The sequence below is a fragment of the Pteropus medius genome, unplaced genomic scaffold (genome assembly GCF_902729225.1).
Source record: "Pteropus medius unplaced genomic scaffold, Ma_sr-lr_union100, whole genome shotgun sequence".
Lineage (NCBI taxonomy): Eukaryota > Metazoa > Chordata > Mammalia > Chiroptera > Pteropodidae > Pteropus > Pteropus medius.
In genome coordinates this window covers 11125184-11142330 of record NW_024342473.1, presented here as the reverse complement: position 1 = coordinate 11142330, position 17147 = coordinate 11125184, and the positions used below count along the sequence as shown (strand labels likewise).

At 34.0% G+C, this 17147-nt stretch overlaps 1 protein-coding gene across 11 annotated transcripts in view; it reads left to right on the top strand.

Moving 5' to 3' along the window:
- Positions 1-17147, top strand: part of MAP2K5 (mitogen-activated protein kinase kinase 5) — a 235931-nt gene that overhangs the window by 115733 nt on the left and 103051 nt on the right. For all 11 annotated transcript variants that reach the window (XM_039865210.1, XM_039865221.1, XM_039865213.1 and 8 more), the window contains exons 14-15: positions 14427-14500; positions 15462-15512. In XM_039865210.1, the coding sequence (XP_039721144.1) occupies positions 14427-14500; positions 15462-15512 (125 nt within the window). The remainder of the gene's footprint in view (positions 1-14426; positions 14501-15461; positions 15513-17147) is intronic.

The window sequence follows — 17147 nt, the reverse complement described above, 5'->3', positions numbered from 1 at the left end:
GCTAAAGCTAGGATAATCATCCAGCCCATTAATTCAGATGAGCTTTATCTCATAAATATAATGCAGTTCGTTAAGGCTTAAGAGTTAATAATGTAGACTTTAGTTGTGTGGCTTTGGACAACTAATTTTATTAATTCGAGCCTCGACTTATTCATCTATAAAATGGATTTAATAACAGTACCTAACTCAAGGGTTATAATGAAAATTAAACGAGACAGTAAGGCATTTAGCCTGGTGCTTGGCCTGTAGCAAGTGCCAAAGAAATGTTATCTGCTATACTTTTTGTTTCTTTGGAACAATTTACCAGAGTTGGTCTTCTGCACCTGTGGCTCCAAATCAAGTCTTCAGTCAAAATGCATCTTAAACTTTTTCATGCATTTAATGTAGTAGTCCATTGGTTTTTTTCTTTCTCCTTGAAAGGCTTTTGTAGTCAGTAAGAGTCTTAAATTGGTGATATTTAGAAAGTAGGTTGTTTCAGAACTGGGGCAGAATACAGATTCCTTCTGACTCCCAGGAACATGTTTCTTCATACCTGGAGTTTTCCATACACAGACCAGAATATGTACATGTTGCCAAGTAGGACTCTTAAGATCCCCCACATTAAAAGAGAGTCTCCTTTACTTACAGTGAAAAGATTGAGGAAAGGCAGATTTAAGAAGCCCAGGCCCTTTTGCCCTTGGCGTTAGCCTTCAGAATGCTGCTTGTCTCCCGCTTTTATCATACATGAAAGAGGAAATCATGTGTGTTACCTCCATTCTCAGCTGAATCATGAGACTGTAAACAATAACTGCTATTTAGGATAGCTAATTATGCTACTTAATTTTATTTAGGGCTTTTGCAAGAATATTTGGATGACCTACTCTTTATTATGTGATGAAATGATTAGAATAACTTTTATATTGCATTGTGGTTTTCTCTTAAGTGCGTTCCTGTTGTGCACAGATGAATTTGTAATGCAGAATGTCAGCATAGTCTATATTTAATTGTACCTGCTGTTCTCATTCATTAGAATGCAGTCCCCAAGAAATAACTAGATAGATATATTAGTTATTGTCTTTTCATAAGACAATTAAGCATAATGAAAGAAGGTTGCTGAAGCACCCTGGCACAGTGTTAGGAGAGGTTGCTAAGAATGGAAACCTGATAATGTGTCCTCTGGCTCCTGGTAAACTGAGTGAGTGGCTTTCTGACATTCAAGCAAAACAGGTAATTGCTTTGTATAGGGAAGGAGTTGAAGAGAAGTTTATTTCTGCTTCCGTGATCCTCTCACCACAGAGCCACACGCCATATTTTAAAACTGAACTCATGTTTCTTTAAGAACTGTACTATGCCTATTTCTAAAAGCATTCAGAGGCTTAACACATGGAAGCACAGAGCAAATTAAATATTTTAAGTTTAAAACAAGACAGACCAAAAGGGAGAAGAAGGGGAAGATACTACCAACACCTGGTATGACTAGATCACAGCAAAAAGGGAATCTTCAATTTGCCTGTTTTTCCTTTTCCGACAAGAAAAAAGCATGCCTTACAAAGTCACAATTTTCTTTAGAACTAATCTTACCAGGAAATTGATGTATAGGTCCCTGTGCAAAGCACACTGGGTAACTCCAACTGTAGTTTTGTGAAAGAGCTTTTATTTGTCTATTTTGAAAGGCCCCCTGGGCACCCAGCCTGACAGAGGGTAGCTTCCCACTCTGATCCAGATTGTGTCGGGGGTGGGGCTTGGGCAGTGGGCGGAGGCCCCTTTTGTGAAGAGCAGCAGAAAGCACATGCTCTGGTGGGCTCTGGCCTTTATTAGCAAGCTTCAGCTTGATGCTGTTTATGTGGATTGTTTAATGGCTAATTGATGCAGCATGCGTGAAGATACAGTTTCCGGCATGAAGCAGTTAAGGGTGGCAACATGGGTTGTCTCAACATGATACCAATTTCCACAGTCAATTTGGTCAATTCAGCGAAAAAAAAAATCAGTCCAGCCTGAAAATCAGTTAGAACAGTTACCAGAGGTTATTGAGGCAACTGTGGTTGCTTGACCAGATTTTTCATGTTTGAATCAGTTGCTTTTGCATTTTGTATACATAGCCTTAGTCATTTTGGGAAAAACATTTAAAAACACAAAAGTGACATCTAAAAATCAGTATCTTTCTTTAAATATCATCATAATCAGGCTTCCTAGTGTATATCATTTTTGAGAGGGAATTACTAATTTACCATTGATATATGTGATCAATGTAATTAATTGATGTTTCATATTTTGTTATAAATAGAGTGAGAAGGTGACCACAGTGACCACAAAGCACCTGAAAAATTATGGACAAATTAATAAGAAGTCAAATTGTGTTTGAGGCAGATTTTTTTTAAATAGCTTTATTAATATGTAACTAACATCTTAAAATTCACTCATTTTAAGTTTGTGATTCAAGGATTTTTAGTAAGTTAAAGATTTGTGTACAAACATCACCATAATCCATTTTAGAACATTTCCATCACCCAAAAAAGAGTCCTCATGCCCATTTGCAATCAGTTCTTGCTCCCAGCCCTGTCCCCAGGGACTGCTAATCTATTTCCTGACTTTATAGATTTGCCTTCTCTATTTCACTTCTTTCATTTAGCATGTCTTTGAGTTTCACCCATGTTATAGCAAGTCTCAGCAGTCGATTCCTTTTTTTTTCAAATATCTATTTTTTTATTGAGGTATAATTGACATACATTATATTGTTTTCAGGTGTGTAACATGATGACTTGATATTTGTATATATTGCAAAATGATCACCACAATAAATCTAGTTTGCCATATACAGGTACAGAATATTTTTCCTGTGATGAGAAATTTTAAGATATACCCCCTTAGCAACTTTCAGACATATGATAACTATAGTCACCATGCTGTACATTACATCCCCATGACTTAATTTATCTTATACTGGAAGTTTTACACACACACACACACACACACACTCTTCAACCTCTCACCTCTGGCAACCACCAGTCTGCTCTGTATCTATGATCTTGATGTTGTTTTTTTTTTTTTTGTGGGGGGGCTCTACATATAGTTATTTGTCTTTCTCTGGTTGACTTATTTCATTTAGCATAATACCCTCTAGGTCAGTCCATCAATGTTGTCTTAAACGACAAGACTTCATTCTTTTTTATAACTGAATAATATTCTTATGTGTGCATACTACATCTTCTTTGTCCATTCATTTACACACACACACATACTGCATCTTCTTTGCCCATTCATCTCTCAGTGGACACGTAAGGTTATTTCCATATCTTGGATGTTGTAAATAATGCTGCAGTGAACTTGGGGGTGCATATATCTTTTGAGTTAGAGTTTTCACTTTCTTTGGATAAATATCTAAAAGTGAGATTACTGGATCATGTGGCACTTGTATTTTTAATTTTTTTGTGGAACCTCCATACTGTTGCCTATGGTGACTACACCAATTTATATTCCCACCAGTGCACAAAGATTCTTTTCTTCACATCCTCGCCAACACTTGTTATTTCTTTTCTTTTATATATATAATAGCCATTTTAACAGGTCTGAAGTGATATCTCATTGTGGATTTTATTTGTGTTTCCCTGATAATTAGTGATAGTGAGCATCTTTCCATGTACCTGTTGGCTATCTGTATGTCTTCTTTAGAAAAATATCTTATTCATATCCTCTGCCCGTTTTTAATTGGACTGCTTGGGTGTTGTTTGTTTGTTTTTACTATTAAGTTGTCTGAGTTCTTTATATATTTTAGATATTAAGCCCTTATTAGATATGCATTTTGCAAATATTTTCTCCCCTTCAGTAGGTTGCCTTTCCATTTTGTTGATGGTTTCCTTTGCTGTGCAGAAACTTTAGTTTGATGTAGTCCCATTTTTTTATTTTTCCTTTTGTTGCCTTTGCTTTTAGTGTCAAATCCAAAATATTGTTGCCAAGACCTCCCATCAAGGAACTTATTACTGCCTATGTTTTCTTCTAGGAGTTTTATACTTTAAGGTCTTACTTTCAAGTTTTTAATCTGTTTTGAGTTAATTTTTGTGTATAGTAAGATAGTACTCCAATTTCATTCTTTTGCATGTGGCTGTCCAGTTTTCCCAACACCATTTTTGAAGAGACTCTTCTTCCTCACTGCACATTCTTGGCTTCTTTGTCATAAATTAATTGACCATATATGCATGGGTTTATATGTGGGCTCTCTATTCTGTTCCTTTGATCTTTCTATGTATCTGTTTTTATGCCAATACCATACTGTTTATATTACTAATTTTTAATATAATTTGAAATCGAGGAGCGTGATGCCTTCAGATTTGTTTTTCTTTGTCAATATTACTTTGGCTATTTGGGTTTTTTGTGGTTTCATACACGTTTTAGTATTTGCTTTATTTCTGTGAAAAATAACATTGGAATTTTGGTAGGGATTACATTGAATCTGTAGATTGCTTTAAGTAGTAAGGACATTTTAACTATTAACTCTTTCAATCCATGAGCACAGAATATCTTTCCACTTATTTGTGTTCTTCAGTTTATTCTATCAGTGTCTTACAGTTTTCATGGTATAGGTCTTTCATGTCCTTGGTTAAATTGACTCCTAGGTATTTTATTTTATTTTTTTTGATACAATTGAAATGGTTTTATTTTTTTTAATTTCTCTTTCTGATAGTTTATGTTTAGTGTATAGAAATGCTAGAGATTCTGTATATTGATTTCGTATTTTGCAACTTTACTGAATTCATTTATTAAGTTCTGACAGTTTTTTGGTCTTTAGGGTTTTCTCTACATAGTATCATGTTGTCTGCAAATAGTAACAGTTTTACTTATTCATTTTCAATTTGGATCTTTTTTTCTTTGCTTAATTGCTCTGCCTATGACTTCCAATACTGTGTTGAATAAAAGTGGTAAAAGTGGGCATCCTGGTATCCTTTTGATCTTAGGGTAAAACTTTCAGTTTTTCACCATTAAGTATGATGTTACTTGTGGACTTATATATAATCTTTATTATGTTGAGATCTGTCCCCTCTATACACACTTTGTTGAGAGTTTTTTTCAATCATAAATGGATGTCGAATTTTGTCAAATGCTTTTCCTGCATCTATTGATATGATCATAGGATTTTTATCTTTCATTTTATTACTGTTGCGTTTCATATTGACTGATTTATGGATGTTGAACCATCCCTGCACCCCTGGTATAAATCCCACTTGATCATGGTATCTGATCCTTTTAATGTATTGTTGAATTAGGTTTGTTAATATTTTGTTGAGGATTTTCGTATCTATGTTCATCAGTGATATTTGGTGGTAATTTTCTTTTCTTAGCATCCTTGTCTGGTTTTGGTATCAGGGTAGTCCTAGCTTAATGAAATGAGTTTGGAAGTGTTTCCTCCTCTTCTGTTTTTTGAAAGAGTTTGAGATAGATTGATATTTTCTTTGAATGTTTGGTAGAATTACTATCTGAAGCTGTCAGGTCCTGGACTTTTGTTTGTAGGGTTTTTAAATTACTGATTCAATAATGTTACTAGTAATTGTTCTGTTTAAATTTTCTGTTTCTTCATGATTCATTCTTAGAAGATTGTAGGTTTCTAGGAATTTATGCATTTCTTCTATATTGTCTGTTTCATTGGCATTTAATTGTTTGTAATAGTCTCTCATGATCTTTTGTATTTCTGTGTATCAGTTTTAACATCTCTTTCATTTCTGATTTTATTTATTTGAGCCTCCTCTCTTTTTTAATGGTAAGTCTAGCTAAAGGTTTTTTCAATTTTGTTTATTTTTTTAAAGAACCAGCTCTTGGTTTCACTGATCTTTTCTGTTGTCTTTTTAGTTTCTATTTCATTTATTTCTGCTCTGATCTTTGTTGTTACCTCCCTTCTACTAACTTTTGGCTTTGTTCTTTTTCTAGTTACTTAAGGAATAAAATTAGGTTATTTGAGATTTTTGTTTATTTGTTTCTTGAAGTAGGAATTTTGCTATAAACTTCCCTCTGAGAGCTGCTTTTGCTGCATCCCATAAGTTTTGGTATTTTGTATTTCCATTTTAATTTGTCTCAAGGTATTTTTTTTTATTTCTCTTTTAATTTCTTCATGAACTTATTGGTTGTTAGTAGCATGTTGTTTAGTCTCCCCATATTTGTGAATTTTCCAGTTTTCTTGTATTTGATGTATAGTTTCATACCATTGCTCAGAAAAAAATACTTATTATGATTTCAGTCTTCTTAAATTTGTTAAGACTTGTTTTGTGGCCTAACATATGATCTTTCCTGGAGAATGTTCTCTGTGCAGTTGAAAAGAATGTGTAATGTTGCTTTTGGATGGGATGTTCTGTATATATATACCTGTTAAGTCCACTTGGTCTAATGTGTAATTTAAAGCTATTTTTTCTTTACTGATTTTCTTTCTGGATAATTTGTTTATTGATGTGAGTGAGATAGTAAAGTTTCCTACTATTATTGTAGTGGTATATGTTTCTCTCTTTAGGTCTGTTAATATTTCCTTTATTTAAGTGTTCCTATTTTGAGTGCATAAATATTTATAAATATTATACCCTCTTGTCGCATTGACCGATTTATTAATATGTAATGGCATTTTTTGTCTTTATTACAGTCTTTCCATTCCTCTTTATTGTGAAATAATAGTCTGTTCTATGGATATGTCACATTTTGTCCATTCATTTACTAATAGAGGGACATTTAGATTATATACAGTTTGAGGCTATTATTAATAATGCTGCTGTTCACATACAAGTCTTTATTTGGTTCTACATTTTCATTTCTCTCGAGTAGGTGACTGGGGGTTGTTATCATCTTCCTTTAAAAATTTGTAACCACGGTGAATCAGGTCATTAAATACACATCAGTTTTGAGAAGAAATAACCATTTACCATTGATACATAGTATATAATCAGTATAATTAACTGATATTTCATATTTTGTTAAAGATAGAATAGGAAACTGATAACAAAGTTTATATGATAAGTTTAAAGACACTTTAAGGCTGATTTTTATTCAATTACAAGCTCCTGTAGAAAACCTATTATCTTCTGCATTACATAAGACCCTATTTGTAAGTTCCTTCATTTTCCCCACTCTGATATTTTTCTAACCTTCTAAGCATCTCAAATCATTAAAGAGAACTGCATCATAACTACCTATTATCTATATGGGCTCTCACTCTGCAACTCAAATATTCATTACATCATCATTAATAAACCCAGCTTACTGTGACATCTCACTGAAGGGGTGGCAAAATATTGTGACAGGAGACACATGTGGGGAATGGGTAATTGTTAACTCTTCTTTAAATAGCATTTAACATTCTAGAAGAAGTCTGCCTTCACGTTGGAACTCATAGAATCAAAGTGAACTTTATTTAGCATTTGGGTCGGGTCCAGTATGTTAGATTATCCACATCCTGACTTTCTAGGGTGAGAGTCATTGTCATTTCCAGTTCTACAAAGCAGTAACTTCCAGTATGTATAGTACATTTAAGTTTACAAAATGTTTCTCCCATTAATTTTATTCATTCAACAGTTCACTGAGTTCCAGCTCTGTGACAGGCACTGCTAAGTTTCACTTAATTCTCATGACAACCTTGTCAGTGTAGGAAGATTAGATATCGCCCTTGATCTTGTATATCATACACACACACACACTCTCTCTCTCTCTCTCTCTCTCTCTTTTTTTCTCTCTCTCTCTTTCTTCTCATGTCGTTTCTGCTGCTTCCTCTGAAAAGGATCAGACCAAGAATCTATTCTGACTCTTATAAAAGTCTCTCTTCATAAAATGACTGATTTTTTTTTCCCTAAAATGATAGAAGATAAGAAACATCTGATATTAAAAATGGGTCACTTTGCATTGTACCTTTATCTCACTTTTTCCAATGTGATATTGACCTCTTGGACAAAATAGATTAAAACCAAACCTCAAATTAGAAAACACCAAAACATGATATTTCATATGTAATACAAAGGGAATTAGAGTTAATTTGATTTTTCACTATAGACTTATGTTTTATATTAGACGAAGCTTACTTCTTTTTAGTGGTCTGAAAAGAATCTGTAATTTCAGGATTCTGCACACCTCATTTGTATTTTCTTTGAGAAAATGTCTTAGTTAAAATCAATGCCCTAGTATTCATTTAAGCTCCCTTGCCTTCAATAAAACTAATTGATAAACCCTAATAATTAATGGCCTGATTAAACCAAAATGACTTACATCTGCCCTGATGATTGCCATTTATAATCAGTCACTTTAATGACTCATCTTTTCTGTGCTTTGCTTACAGAAGAAAGGCTATAACATTTTTAAGTGAGCTGAATGAAAAGCTGTATGCCTTCAATTGTTCCTTGTTTTCTGTAACTTGATTTTGCATTAAAATAAGCACAAATATAACTACCTTCTTAAAAGTAATTTTTCTCCCTAATCTGTTTTGCTATTGTCTATGACTTTGAGTGACATTGAAAACAAACCAAAAAGAAAAAGAAAAGAAATCGAATAATTTTAGTATTCCTGGAGCTATTCTTGAGAGTTGTAGCATTTGTATGTTTTAAATGAAGACTTGAAAGTACTAAGTTCAGTGACTGTATACTAGGATTGTTTATACCTCATATAACTGGAGTATTTTATTCAGATGAAGTGAACAAATCACAGGAGCTTTCCTCATTCCAACATTTAAAGAAATTTCATTTGTTCAAAATTCTGCCACATGAATTCAGATTTAGCCTAACTAAATAAAACCTTAATATCAAAAAAGGATTTGAGGCAGCTTATGATGTAAGATCAAAACAATGAACAAATGACAAAAAACAAGAATTTTAAAATAAAGGGCTATTTAAAATAAAGGGCTATTTCCAGTTCTGCATAGGAAGGAATCACTGCTATGGGACTTACCCTTCATTGAAAACTACTAGAAAACAACAAATTTTTATGAAACATCTGTTTTCAGATGTTAGAGAAGCACCGATGAGGTGAGCTCTGTAATCACCCAAACTTTCTGCCTGGAGACAATTTCAAGACTGCAGCATAGAGAGGGGGAACCCAAAATTCTTACTGACATGAAGTGAAGAGACAAAGTTTGGAAATAAAGCAGGCCAAAATGGCTAGAATGTATAGGGCAGAGTGTTAGAGAGGCAGAAACTGCAGGGAAAGGACTCAAGAAATTGTATAAGAACCTCCTTGAGTGTTTCGCCAGGTATCAACCTCCGCATTCAGAGGGTGAAATCTTATAAAGCTAGACAATGAACCACTGTCAGGGAAAGAAAATTTCTGGGGGACCTATAAACTAAACAATTCCCAAAGTTTACACAAGTTGGAAATTTAAAAATTCCAACCAGCCAGAGTAGAGGGACCTTGTTGAATACATTGGAGCATCCATTGAGACTTTAGAAAGGCCATGCTTTAATAATGAGACTAAACAAGCCCTAGAGAAGAGGGTTACTCTAGGCTTTCTATAAATAAAAACTCTAATATAAGCTTCAAAATAATCTGGTTATCTCCAGATAAGTTAACTACCTGTCAGTATCAAATCCTCATTAAAGGATGATAACAAAATTCAGCACTTAGCAAACATAAGATTTATATCTGGCATCCAAATAAAAATTAGCAGGTGAACAGAGTATTATTGTTCTAATACAGATGAAAATTTATAACTAGGAGTAAAATCAGTCAGTAGAAATAGGACCCCCTACCCCGAGATAATGGACTTAGCAGACAAGGATTTTAAAACAGTTATTATACAGAACATATATATATTCAAGGATTTTAAGGAAAACATGAGCATCATGAGGAGAGAAATGGAAGACATAAAAAAAGGAAATCTAGAGATGAAAAGTAAAATATCTGAAATTAAAATTTCACTTAATAGAATTAACAATAGATTAGATTCTACAGAAGAAATTATCAATAATGTTGATTTTAGAGATAACAAATTATTCAAAATTACTACAAAGTAAAAAAGAGAGTAAAAAAATGAGCAAAGCCTCAGGGACCTTTGAGACAGTATCAAGAAGTCTAAGGTATATGTGTAACTAGTGTCTTGGAAGGAAAGGAGTGAGAAAAGGGAACAAAAAATAATTTTAAGGAATAACAGCCCCCAACTCTTCAAATTTGATGAAACCAAAACCCATAGATCTAAGAAGGTCCACAAACCCTAAGCAGGATAAACACAAAACCATGCCAAAGCATATCAAAATAAAAAATTTGAAAGCAAGTGATTTAAAAAAATTTTAATAAGGAAAACAATACATAAAGAGGAATAGAAATACAAATAACAAAAAGCTATACATGCCAGAAGATACTAGAAAGACATCTTTTAAATATTAGAGGAAATCCTGTCAACCCAGATTTCTATATTTAGTAAATATATTTTTCAGAAATAACCATTAAATAAAGACTTTTTTCAGGCAACCAAAGCAGAGTGAATTAATTAGTAGACCAGCATTATAAAAAATATTAAAGAAAATTATTTAGGGCAGAAGGAAAATGATACCAGATAGATGGTTAGACCTGCACAATGGAATAAATAGCACCAGCAATGGTAAACATATAGACATAGAAAAGACTTTTTGTCTTACTTTTAAATTTCTTGAAAAGATAATTATTTAAAGCAGAAATAATGACAGTGTATCATGGAACTTAAAAGACATGTAGAGGTAAGATATAATAAACAGTAGCACAAGGGATTGGAGGAAAACTATGCTATTGTAAGGTTCTTAAATTATAAATGAAAATCCTAATTATTATTTGAAATTAGACTTGAAGAAGTTAAAGAAATATATTGTAAATCCTAGAAAGCCATTTTATAACAAAACAAAGTCTCTGCATTCATGGAGCTTCCCTTCACGTGGAGAGAACTGTGAGGGAACAGATTTACTTTTGCAGATACAGTATGTTGGTGGTGCTGTTAAGAACATTGAAACAAGGCAAAGGGAAAAGAGATATCTGGGATGAGAAGGTACTGCTGTTCATAATGGGTGATTGGGGAAGACTTCTCTTAAAAAGATAATATTTAAGCAGAAGCCTAAAAGAAGTGAAGGAGCAAGCCATGCATATATATCAGCAGAGTATTCCAGAGAGATGGAGCTCCAAAGCAGGAGCATTCCTGGGGTATAAGATGAAACAGAACGGGCAGAGAGAGGAGTAGGAAGGAGAGCACAAGGTAGTAGGGGGCCAGCTCATAGAAGGTCTTAAAGATTATCACGAGGACTTTGCATTTTTCACTGAGTTGGGAAGCCCATGGAGGTTTTAGGGAGAGAAGTGACATGGTCTGATTTAAGTTTTAAAAGGATCACATTAGCTGCTGTGTTCAACACAGACAATAGCAGAGCAAACATAAAAATAAGACCAGTTTAGTAGCTTTGTTGAGAATGAGGCCATATGGTCTGGCAAAAATGCCTCCTCATAAACATTAAATTGGTTTTGTAGTTCTAATTATTGAGCTTTGGAAATTATTTTCTTTCAGCTAGTATTTTCTCAAATTCAACTTAAATTTGTATAGTAGCAATAGAAATAATTCCCTATGCAATTGTGGTATTAACCAAGTGGTAATCAACCAAGCTACACAAAATGGATATAATAATACCTTACAATTATAGTGTTTGACAGTTTAAAAAAGTGATTTTGTATTCATTATATCATCTAATACTCACAGTTCTTTAAGGTTGACACAGTGGCTACTATTATTTCTCTACAGAAGTGGGAACTTAAAAATCACATACCAAGTTTGTGGCAGGACCAAAATGACTAAAACCCAGATCTCTTGTCTCCTAGCCTCATTCTACTGGTTTTATTTAAAGGGGTCTGTTATGTTCAAATGATGTCTCTAGATGTTGATAGGGAGGGGGATACTTAATAGCAAATTTATATTATTTAAAAAACCACCTAGTGAGCAAGATACTGTGCTCGGAAGGAGTACATTCAAAGATGTATAAAGCATATTCCTACCCTGTAAACTTACTACTTGGGGTGGTGATACCTATAACAGTAAATATAGTAAGTAACTACTAGTAGAAAAATGTTATGTGCTCAGTTTCAAACAAATAGTACAGATAGTAAATAGTAAATGATTTAGCATTTCAAAGAGAGCAGTGACTTTGATGGCCTGAGTAGTTAGGGCAATAGGGAGGCAGGGTACCTCATCTGAAAATGGGCAGGATTCAGTCAAAATACTAAGGAAGGATTTATAAGCCTACGGTGAGGAGGAAGAAGAGAACATATAGCATGAACAAAGGCTTAGTGATGGGGTTGTTTTGGTTGAGTTTTTTTTTCCCCCCAAGACAATAATTAAAACAGTCTAGTTTGAATACAAATGTTGGTTTGAAGATGACGGAAAGACTACTACTTTCATGCATAAAGTATTACTGAAAATTAGACTGAGAGGTAAATGTACATAAATCACACAGTAGGCTTACACGTAAGTTAAAGATATTATTGGAGAGCTAAAGAATTCAGTAAAGTTCTTATACCTTGACTTTTAGAATATAATCTAGCAATTTCGTTGTTTCATTTTTTCTCTCTATTGATTCACTTAATCAAATGCGTGTCTGATTAAAGCTAAAAATTTGTTCAATTTAACATACCTTGTGATTTCCAGGCAGCTCCTTTAGGAGCTCAAAATATTTGTTCATTAACTTTCTCCATCTGATGTGCTAACTTTAAAGTTGTTTAAGGGTGTCAATACATAAAAGTAGATCATCGAAAAGACAAATATTCAAAGTTAAGGTCCTATAATGAGACCAGGCTATGTAGAGTCTAACATTTCTTTCAGTTCAGCAAACATTGAGTGTCTGTCTCCTGCAGCTATCTATGATGTGTATGTATTGTACTAAATACTGGGGCACATTTGAAAGCACAACTCTAAGGGAGTTCATCTTTTGGTGGTGAGGGGAGGTGTCAGAGAATATTTAACTTCCTCCTCAAGAAGAGAAATGATTTAGTAAAAGTGCTACATTTAATATGTTGGTGGTGTAAGATTTGTATTGAAATTGGAGAAACTGAAGGCAAAGAGATGAGTTGGTAAAAGACCTTACACCTGCTTAGGCATACAAACTTGTATTCAAAAAGAGACACTGCCCCGCCTCAAAGGAAGTATGCATGTGTTATCTGAAGGGTGTGCTCCAGAAACATGTTCCACAGCTACCCCTTGATCACTGAAACAGAATCATCATACTGCTTGTTCATGGTTTCCATTCATTTTCTTGTCTATTCAACAAATAATTATTAAGCATTTACGATATGCCCAGCACTCTTCTAGGGGCTGGGAAGAGACAAAGTCCCTTCATGGAGTTTACATTCTACTATCAGTCAGGCAACACTAAATAGCTAGTGTATGAGAAAGTGCTGAGCATATAGTAGATAGGGTTCAATAATTGTTATAGTTTGAACATGAAATTTGATTAAGTACCTACTCTTGGCAAGATACTTTGTTGGGGTACTTCTACCTGTGAAAGGGTAGAAGGAAGGAGAAAGATGAACTCATTTATATATTTTTTAAGTTACATAAAAAATTACGAGTCTCTTGTTCGGTTTTGGGGTAATTAGGATTATATGCTATATTAAATATAACAAGTTATCTATTCTGGACCACTTTTGCCATTGATGATGAAACGTTGAAGCAGGTGCTGCTCTGTACCATCAAAAATGGTGTGCTTTTTTTTCCTCCTTGGGTGGTTTTTGTGGACTCCCTGAATTCCTGAAAGGCTCATTGTTGTCACTGACGATGCTTCCCAGGAACCCTTTGTGTCATTATTTAGCGACTGACTGCCTTGGCAAAAGCTATGTCAATTCTTTTGTTAACTATAACAGCAGTCAAAAATGATGTGAGGGAAGAGAAGGATAAATGAAACAAAGACTGATACGTGCATGCATGCACACACATACACACATCTGTTAGATCAATTTCTGAGTATCATCTAAAGTAGCACTTGTCACGCAAAATCAAGAGAAAGCATTACAGCATTCATTTCCTCATTGTTTTATTCAGATGTGACCAGTAACCAGCAACATATGAATAATTTTTTTGTTTGCTTCATTTTGGCCTTACTGTTTATTAGATGGGAGTAGTAGTTTCATACTAAGCAAAACTAAGCCTTTTATGCAAATTCTTTGCAAAATTACACTTTCTTATCTACCTACTTTTTCTCAGCGGCTAGGGATAAGATGATAGGTATATTTACAATTGTTGGAAGCCAAGGTTTTACTTGACTTTTGCTCGAAATAAACCCTTGCTTCTATAGATATCAGAATGGTTGGAAGTGAAGGAGTTAGGACCTTATATTTGCCTCCAGATAAAATTCTTTGCATTAAATCTGTGATTAGACTTCCAGGTTGAACAAATGATGTCATTTCTGTAATATGATATGCTGTGTGTGCACACTTTTTTTTAGAACAAGCACTGTAAATATGGAATAGTTACGTGGACTTTTCTCATTCCTTTTTAGATGTGAAGCCCTCCAATATGCTGGTAAACACAAGGGGACAGGTCAAGCTGTGTGATTTTGGAGTTAGCACTCAGGTAGGTCTCTTTTTTCCTCTCTGCCTGCTCTCTTCTCTGCAACATCTTTTTATTTTCAATTTGCTCTCTGGATTGAAAAATCACCTAGCTGCCAGACAAACAGAACTCTGCATCCTCTCCTCGGCTGGGAGTGTGTTATTCATTTTTAATCTCCGAGAGAGTTTCCTTCATCAGAATATGATTGTTCATTGTTTAATGACAGTAAAAACTGCTGATATTGTAATTACTACTTACGAATAGCAAACTTCATTGATATGCAGCTTTGATATGAAAGCGTTTTGGCCAGACAAAAGGGAGGGCAAAGTGGGAGCTGTGCCTGGGGAGCCCAACTGGCCCACAATAAAAATTAATATTGGGAGCAACAATGGTGGAGGGCCATTACAATGTGCAGCACAAATTTTAATTAATTTCCATTTTGGGCCTCCCCTGAGAACCCTGGTGATAGTGACCCATGAGCGTGCTGTGATGTTGATTTGAATTGCAGCCACCTTTACTCCCAGCCAAACACGAAGACCAAAGCGAAGGTCATCGTTGTATTAAGAGTTGTCAAAGTCTGTTATCCCTCCAGCGTATTTAGTGTTCGTTTCATTCTAGTAACGCATGGGGCTTCATTCACATCTTGAGCCATTTGACTAAAAAATGAGTATGTTCAAATTCTACTTCAAATTGACTTTTTATATCAGGCGGGTTTGGGTACTAAAGCGATAAGCATCCTGCTTAAGTGAATTTGTTTAAGGTTATCTGCTATAAACTGTAATGCTGTGCTTGTTTAAATTAGAAATCACATTCAAAAGAAAAGAGATTTAATCATTTTTAATGCCTTTGTAGATAAATTTGTTCCCTTTTACATAATTTTTAGTTGATTTATAGAAATGATGATTGTAGGTTAAATGAGGAATAATTGCCCATTTTATTTCCACATTATCTTTATATTGTTCTAACAGACTGTTTTGTCTCATAGCTGGTGAATTCTATAGCCAAGACGTATGTTGGAACAAATGCTTATATGGCGGTAAGTAAACTTATGCAAAAATAACATTTAAAACCAACATCTTTATGTACTTGGTAATGTATAATTCTTGAATTAATTCCAAAAGCTTTAGCCTAACAGATCATAAATTACAAAGTCAATTCAATCATGATTCAATTTTTAAATCTTTCTAAAAGACATTAGGGTTTATACAGGAGCTACCAACTTATCTGACTTTGTTGATCTAACTGGTTGGCTCAAGTGTGAAATTCTGAATTTTGAAGTTTAATCCAACAGAAAAATTGCACTTATAGCATATTGGTTACTTTGCCACATTGTTTATTTAATTACCCCTCAAGTATACCAAATTGTCAGTCAATAAAATTGGTTGTTTTTTTCTAGGAATGCAAACGTGGTTTGTCACCAGATCAAAATTAAATTATTTTTGTGATCATCTCTTACTAATGGATCTCTGAGTGTAAGGATTTAGCAGGCAATTCTCTTTAAAATTTGTATATCTATATTCTGTTCACTTGTTAGGTTCATGCCTATTGTAAGATAACTTATTTAGTTCCACTGAAATAAATTTACTAAGAATAAAAAGCAGAAGCATGGAACTATTTCAAAGACCAACATGGACTTGACTTTAACCCTTTTTTTTCCTACCTTTTAGGTAAGAGAATTTATTGTGTTCATAAAAATGCTTTTGTTTATTGGTTTCCATAGTCACTTCAAGAGTTGGGGAGAGAGGGAGACAAGCAGGAAGCTTATCTAATATAATTTTTGGAGCAAAGTTTTGTTTTAACATCCTAAAGTTGATTTTTTTATTGAGAGTTTTAGATTTATTCAGGTGGTACATTTCACTTCCAATAGTCTTTATATAGCATGAAGTTAAACAATGTTACTATGCATAGAACCCTGTATCTTATTCTCAGAACAGTGCAAAGCATTTTTTTAATTGAGATACCATAATAGATAATTTTGGTCTTATATTGTTTTTAAAGAAAATCATTCTTTCTCACTTTTCTAGGTGATGTGATACACACACACACACACACACACACACACACACACCACCCCTCTGAAGTTATCATATCTGTTTTTATAAAACTTAATCACCATTCTGGTCCTACAAAGTTAGCCGAGATTGGTGAGCCAAATGCCATAATTTCAGTCTTTGAAAGAATATGGAACACTGTGATTAAAAAAAAAACAACATTATTAATAAAACCACTTCTCAATTACCCATCATGTTCTTAGTAGCTTTAAATTGCTCTAATAATTAAATTGCATTATGTTTGAATGTACAAATCCAGATTACAATTGTCTTTCCCAGGTGTACATTAAAGAAATTACTTTTTTCCCTTTGTGTTTATGGATGAATGTGATGCGTACATCAGTTAATTGAAAATGTGAGGTTTAAAATTATAAAATGTTAGCTCAGAAATTTAGCAAAGGTAAATTTGCTTTATTTCTTGGGTGAGTGAATTCTAGTCATCAACTTTGTAGTTCAAGTTGTAAAAAGCATAAGATACCTAGGAAGCAAAGAGTAATAACCTTGATAGTGAGCTTTGCTCAATTCAGCAGGCTGTCGTTGGCCATGTTACTTACCTAACTCGTGTGAGGTCAGAGGTTGAGAGTGAAGGAAGATGGAAATAAAATTATTCTGTTATAGGT